Genomic DNA, 6683 nt, shown 5'->3' with positions numbered 1-6683 from the left:
GGGGTAACATAGCTCCCAGAGGTTATTATTGTTCTGGGGTAACATATTTCCCAGGGGTTATTATTGTTCTGGGGTAACATAGTTCCCAGGGGTTATTATTGTTCTGGGGTAACGTAGTTCCCAGAGGTTATTATTGTTCTGGGGTAACATAGTTCCCAGGGGTTATTATTGTTCTGGGGTAACATAGTTCCCAGAGGTTATTATTGTTCTGGGGTAACGTAGTTCCCAGAGGTTATTATTGTTCTGGGGTAACATAGTTCCCAGGGGTTATTATTGTTCTGGGGTAACATAGTTCCCAGGGGTTATTATTGTTCTGGGGTAACGTAGTTCCCAGAGGTTATTATTGTTCTGGGGTAACATAGTTCCCAGGGGTTATTATTGTTCTGGGGTAACATAGTTCCCAGGGGTTATTATTGTTCTGGGGTAACGTAGTTCCCAGAGGTTATTATTGTTCTGGGGTAACATAGTTCCCAGCATAATTTCATTGCTAATAAATCGTTATTAAAATGATCTGTCAGTGTTTATTTAAATTAGTGAAACTCACCAACTATTCGTAGTTGACCCGTTTTCTTACATGTTTTCTAGGTATGCCCAAGTTGGAATGATTGAAATGTGCTTAATGATCTGTGCTACTTGTTGGAAGCTTGCTGATCTATATTTTGTAATGAATATATTAATGTCTTATTGGTAAAACTCGTGTGTAACACCTAGACAGTAACGAATTAGCAACAATGTAATATGATATAAATTAATGTAGTGGTATTTTCTTTATAAGCAATGCTGTTGATATCAGATGTGTCTGTTGCATCCCGTGTACGTTTCCGCTGCGGTTACGGGGTGTTACAAGGATGTTGACTTTGTAGACCGCCAAAACAATGCCTATAGCAACTCCTACAATCCGAGATGGAGAAATCACCCCAATTTCTGTTGGAAAGATGGTGGTGGTAATCAAAATCAAAATCAAATGCCACCGGGGTTTGACCCAAAGCCAAATTACCAAAGTTAACCCCAAAATCAATCTTACCAGCAAAAGCCTAAGTTTCAAGATTCCAGCAGTGGTAGTTAGTCTGGTGGGGGGTATAGTGTTGAAAACCTTTTGACTCGGCTTTTGGTTAAAACCGATATCTCAAACAAATTGGCTGAGCAGAGGAACCTGAAGATTGATGAGACTCTCAAGAGACACGATCTCGAGTTGAGGAATCAGAAAGCGTCCATTCAGACCATTGAGAACCAAGTTGGACAGATTGCTCAACTCCTCGCTAAGAGACCGCAGGGTAGCCTTCCGAGTAACACCTAGAGAAATCCAAATGCAGAGGCTAAGGCTATTACCTTGAGCAGTGGTAGATCCACCATTCCTGTTGATGCATCGGTTTCCACATCAAAACCGATTTCCGATGAGATCGATACTGAGACTCCTGGTGAGGTGCCCGAGGCTAGCCCCAAAAAGTACCGCACAAACCAATGAGCCAGTCAGGACTTATGTTCCTACCATTCCATACCCAGGCCGTTTGAAGAAGCAGAAGATGGAAGAGATAGTACGAGAAATTCTTAAATCTTTTTAAGTAGCATCACATTAATCTTCCGTTTTATCGATGCATTGAAAGAAATGCATAAGTATGCTAAGTTCCTAAAAGTGTTCCTCTCGAACAAGAAGAAATTAGAGGAGCTTTCTTGTGTGACTTTGAATGAGGAGTGTTCCGTGGTCATTCAGAATAAATTGCCCAAAAAAATGACCGATCCGGGCAGTTTTACCATTCCATGTTGGATCGGTAGTTTGTCGGTTAGTAATTCTTTAGCCGAACTAGGTGCTAGCATAAACTTAATGCCCTATTCTATTTTTGCAAAGCTAGACCTAGGTGATCCTAAGCCTACTCGCATGAGCATCCAACTTACCGACTGCTCAGTGAAATACCCGAGAGGTATAATTGAAAATGTGCTTGAGAAAATCGATAAATTTGTGTTTCATGTTGACTTTGTGATCTTAGACATGGATGAGGATAAAAACTTGCCACTTATCCTAGGCCGTCCCTTCCTAGCCACTGCTAGAGCTCTCATTGATGTCTGCACCGGCAAACTCACTCTTAGAGTTGGAAACGAGGAGGTGATCTTCGATATTGGGAGATCCATGCGCGATCTATAGGATCATGATGACGTACTCTTCATTGATACCATCGATTCTTGCATTTGTGAGAACATACAGGACATGTGTGAGGAGGACTCTTTGGATACTCAGTTGTGTGTCAGAGAGGTCTCTGACTTTGTCAGTGGACCTCTATTCAAGGAGTTGGTCTGTGGTGTAGATCACGAGCCTCCTGAGTGTCTGAAAGGATTGAGAATGTTGATCGCATTGCCGAGCCTAAAGCAAAACCTTCCGTTGTGGACCCACCATTCATCGAGCTTAAGGAACTTCCATCTCATTTGGAGTATGCCTTTTTGGAGGATGGGTCCCGGTTGCCTATTATCTTTTCTGCGAGTTTGTCGAGCAAGGAGAAGGTTAAATTGCTCATGGTTCTCAAAAGGCATAAGCACGCGATCGCCTAGAAGATCATGGATATTAAAGGGATCAGTCCATCCTTTTGTACCCATAAGAACTTGATGGAGGAAGAGAATAAACCTGTGGTGCAGCACCAGCTGCGTCTCAACCCAAATATGCAAGGCGCTGTGAAGAAAGAGGTCATCAAGCTACTCGATGTTGGATTGATATATCCACTCTCTGATTCCCCATGGGTGAGCTAGGTGCAGGTTGTCCCGAAAAAGGGCGGTATGACGGTTGTCGTGAATGAGAAAAACAAGTTGATTCCCACTCGTACCGTCATGGGATGGAGGGTTGAATTGACTACCGCAAACTCAATGACTCCATGAGGAAGGACCATTTTCCACTCCCCTTCATTGATCAAATGTTGGAGAGACTGTTGAGAAAGATGTTCTATTTTCTTTTACGGTTTTTCGGGATATTTTCAGATCCCCATCTCTCCTAAGGATCAGGAGAAGACGACATTAACATGTCCCAATGGCACATTCTCCTACCGGCGGATGCCCTTTGGACTGTGTAATGCCCCGGCCACGTTTCAGAGATGTATGGTGGCAATTTTTCATGATATGATCGAGGACTCCATGGAGGTTTTCGTGGACGATTTTTCTATGCTCGAGAGTTCTTTTAACCATAGTTTGAGAAATTTGGAGAGAATGTTGGCTCGATGTGAGGAAGCCAACCTTGTGCTTAATTGGGAGAAATGCCACTTCATGGCGAAGGAGGGCATTGTGTTAGGGCATAAGACTTCACAGGCAGGGCTTGAGATTAATTGAGCCAAAATTGATACCATTTCAAAGCTTCCGTCACCAAACTCGGTGAAGTATATTAGGAGTTTTCACAGTCACGCGAGATTCTATCGGCGATTCATGAAGGATTTTTCCCAAATCGCCCGCCCGATGACGAAACTCCTTGAGAAAGATGCCTCATTCATTTTCTCCTCCAAATGTCTTCGGGAGTTCGAGCTGTTGAAAGAGAAATTGGTAAATGCCCCTATCATGGTTGCCCCTGAATGGTCCTTACCTTTTGAGTTGATGTGTGACGCTAGTGACTTTGAAGTTGGGGCGGTTTTAGGTCAAAGGAGAGATAAGCACTTTCACCGAATTTATTATGCCAATAGGACACCGAACGATGCGCAGGAGCATTACACGACCACTAAAAAAGAACTTCTTGTTGTTGTCTTCGCATTCTATAAATTTCGGTCTTATCTTGTCCTTTCTAAGACCATCGTGTTCATGGATCATGCAGCCCTTCGTTATCTTTTCAGTAAACAAGATGCGAAGCTGAGACTTATTTGTTGGATTTTGTTGCTGCAGGAGTTTGACATTGAGATTCGTGATAAAAAGGGTGCCAAAAATATCGCGGCTGATCACCTCTCTCATCTTGAGTGCTCAGCTTCATCGAAACAAGTGGGGTTCAATATAAATGGCAATTTCCCCCATGAGTTCCTCATGCATATCGAGACGCGTGATGAGGAGCATCCTTGGTTTGCTGACATTGCAAATTTTCTTGCAAGTGGGATCATGCTTAAGGGTCTTACTCACGAGTAAAAGAAGAAATTCTTTTCTGATGTTAAGCATTATTTTTGGGAGGATCGTTACTTGTTTCATGTCGGTGCCGATCAGCTCGTGCGTAGCTATGTGTGTATGGTGATGAAGCTCGAAAAATCTTGAGACACTGCCACGAGGGCCCGACTGGAGGACACCATTGAGCCACATCCACAGCGAAGAAGGTCTTTGATGTCGGATTCTTCTGGCCTACCATCTTCATGATGCTCATGCCATAGTGTAGTCTTGTGATGCTTGCCAAAGGGCAAGCAACATCTCATCACGAGACGAGATGCCCCAGCGACCGATTCAGGTCTGTGAGGTTTTCGATGTATGGGGCATCGATTTCATGGGACCTTTCCCGACTTCTTTTAGCCACTGTTACATCCTTGTATCTTTTGATTATGTTTTGAAATAGGCCGAGGCACAAGCCTTGCCCACAAATGATGCTAGGTCGATGGTGAAGTTTTTGAAGAATTTGTTCTCCCGCTTTGGTGCTCCCAAAGCATTTAGTAGTGATCGAGGGACACATTTCTATAATGCCAATTAGAGAAGGCATTGTCACGGTATGGTGTCCAACATCGATTCTCTACACTATACCACCCGCAGACGAGTGGGAAGGTCGAGGTTACGAATCGGAGCATCAAGAGGATTTTGGAGAAAACGGTTAGCCAACCGTAAGGATTGGTCCGAGAAACTGGATGACGCACTATAGGCTTTCCATACCTCCTACAAAACACCGATTGGTATGACACCATTTAAATTGGTGTATGGAAAAGCGTGTCATCTCCCTGTTGGACTCGAGCATAAGGCTTATTGGGCATTGAAAAGTGCAAATCTTGATCTAGCGTGCGCGAGTAGGAACAGGTTTGGTCACTTGCATGAGCTTAAGGAGTTGAGAGGCCAAGATTATGAAAATTCGAGAATTTACAAGGAGAGAATCAAAAGGCTTCATGACACCCGGTTGAAGGACCACAAACAATTCCATGTGGTCGATCGTATTTTGCTTTATAATTCTCGCCTTCGTTTATTCCCCGGGAAATTGAAATCCCGATGGTCTGGCCCCTTTAGTGTGAGACAGGTTTTTGATTACAATATTGTTGAAATCGGCCATGAGGATGGATTCATCTTCAAGGTGAACGGTCACCGTTTAAAACACTACTTGGGCGAGCCAATCAAGACTGTTCTGGAGGTTGTTGACCTCCACCCGATGAACTAAGTGTGGGGAGTGTGAGTCTAGCTATCAACTCCATCAAAATTTAGCATGTTTAGGAACTTTGTAGAGTTTTGTGTGTTTGTTTTGTTCTTAGTTATTTTTGGGATCGAATAGTCTGTTTCTATACCTTTGTTTGTTCTTTTTCGAGTTCCGTGCTTTAATTTCCGAGTGTGAGATTTTAGGGTAGGACTCATAATGGTCGAACTCGGGAACCGATTTGGTGTTGGGAGTTTGTAACATCCAACTTTTGTTAAATAGTAAATGACGGAAAGTTTTGTTATTAACTGTGTGTCGTTAAGTTAGTCGTGTGTTAAGTGTTTGGTTAATATTTGGATTTGGAATTATGAGTGGGTTGTGGGGCCCATGGCACCCTATATAAGCCTAACCCCTTCACCCTTTTACCATTTTGTTACCTTTCACCACACACACACACTCAAGAACACACACACTTTCTCTCTACATTCTGGATCCAAATCCGTGTGAAAAAAAAAGGAAGGAAGAATCTCGTGTGTAGACGTCATCAAATAACAAGAATCACGTCCAGATCTACGTATTGTCCGGATCTGAACTCGAATCCGAAGCAAAAGGTGGGTTTCGGTTTAAATGGTTAAGTTTTATGGTTAGAATCGGCATGCAAACAGATATAATAATAGATCGGGTTGTGAAATGTAAGAAAAATCTAAACTTGGTAAGTTATAACCTCTCGGGTGAACTTTAAGATAAAAAGGTGGCGTTTGGACTATGAGAGATATGGGTTCAGGATCAGGTGCATGGGGTCAGAATGTGTCGAAAGTTGAAAAAGAGTAAAAATTAGGTCCTGAGGAAGAGTCATGAAGTAAAATGGCTTTAAAATGGTAAAAACGAAGAAAGGAAGGTATTTCGCTTCTCTCAGCCATGAGAAGCGAAAAAAGTATTTCGCTTCGCTCATCTATGAGAAGCAAAACAGGTATTTCACTTCACTCAGTCGTGAGAAGCGAAAAAGTTATGCGAAGCAAAATTCTATGCGAAATTCCTCCCATGCGAAATTGTTTAAGTTGTTATTAAAATGTGACCCGATTCATTTTCTGATGCGTTTTTGTTAAAGGACTGTTAGTGAATAAAATTTTTCCAAGATGACCTGGCAGCTCAACCTCAGCCAGGGCTCTGCCCCTTGGACCCTGCTAGGGGTTGCCGCCCCTAGACCCCGCTACCAGAAGCGCTGCCCCCGGACCCCCATTAGTTGAGAGTTTCATTAACTTAGATGTAGGAAGTAGTAGTAATGGATAATTGACACGCATAATGTATTGTACAATTAGCCGTGCACAACTAAGGAAGGGCATTACCATTAACGGCGAGAGAAACCGGCTCCAGGTGAGTTCTAGCCCCACTTCCTTGTTATGTTTTCGGGGCT

At 43.0% G+C, this 6683-nt stretch overlaps 2 protein-coding genes across 2 annotated transcripts; both read left to right on the top strand.

The window, feature by feature from the left end:
- The first annotated feature begins 1606 nt into the window (after window positions 1-1606).
- On the top strand, window positions 1607-2140 carry LOC143572482 (uncharacterized). The gene has a single exon (XM_077057639.1). It carries the CDS (start codon window positions 1607-1609, stop codon window positions 2138-2140), a length of 534 nt encoding a protein of 177 aa, XP_076913754.1.
- Window positions 2141-4825: 2685 nt separating this feature from the next.
- On the top strand, window positions 4826-5296 carry LOC143572481 (uncharacterized). The gene has a single exon (XM_077057636.1). The coding sequence runs from the start codon at window positions 4826-4828 to the stop codon at window positions 5294-5296; it is 471 nt and encodes a 156-aa protein (XP_076913751.1).
- The last annotated feature ends 1387 nt before the right edge of the window (window positions 5297-6683 follow it).

The sequence above is a fragment of the Bidens hawaiensis genome, unplaced genomic scaffold (assembly GCF_021521415.1).
Source record: "Bidens hawaiensis isolate Kalapana, Puna unplaced genomic scaffold, B.hawaiensis_p1.1 tig00025880_1, whole genome shotgun sequence".
NCBI classification, from domain to species: domain Eukaryota; kingdom Viridiplantae; phylum Streptophyta; class Magnoliopsida; order Asterales; family Asteraceae; genus Bidens; species Bidens hawaiensis.
This window is presented reverse-complemented; position numbering and strand designations above follow the sequence as displayed.

Coding starts and splice junctions, on each gene's coding strand:
- LOC143572481 (XM_077057636.1), top strand. CDS start 4,826: ATGACACCATTTAAATTGGTGTATGGAAAAGCGTGTCATCTCCCTGTT.
- LOC143572482 (XM_077057639.1), top strand. CDS start 1,607: ATGCATAAGTATGCTAAGTTCCTAAAAGTGTTCCTCTCGAACAAGAAG.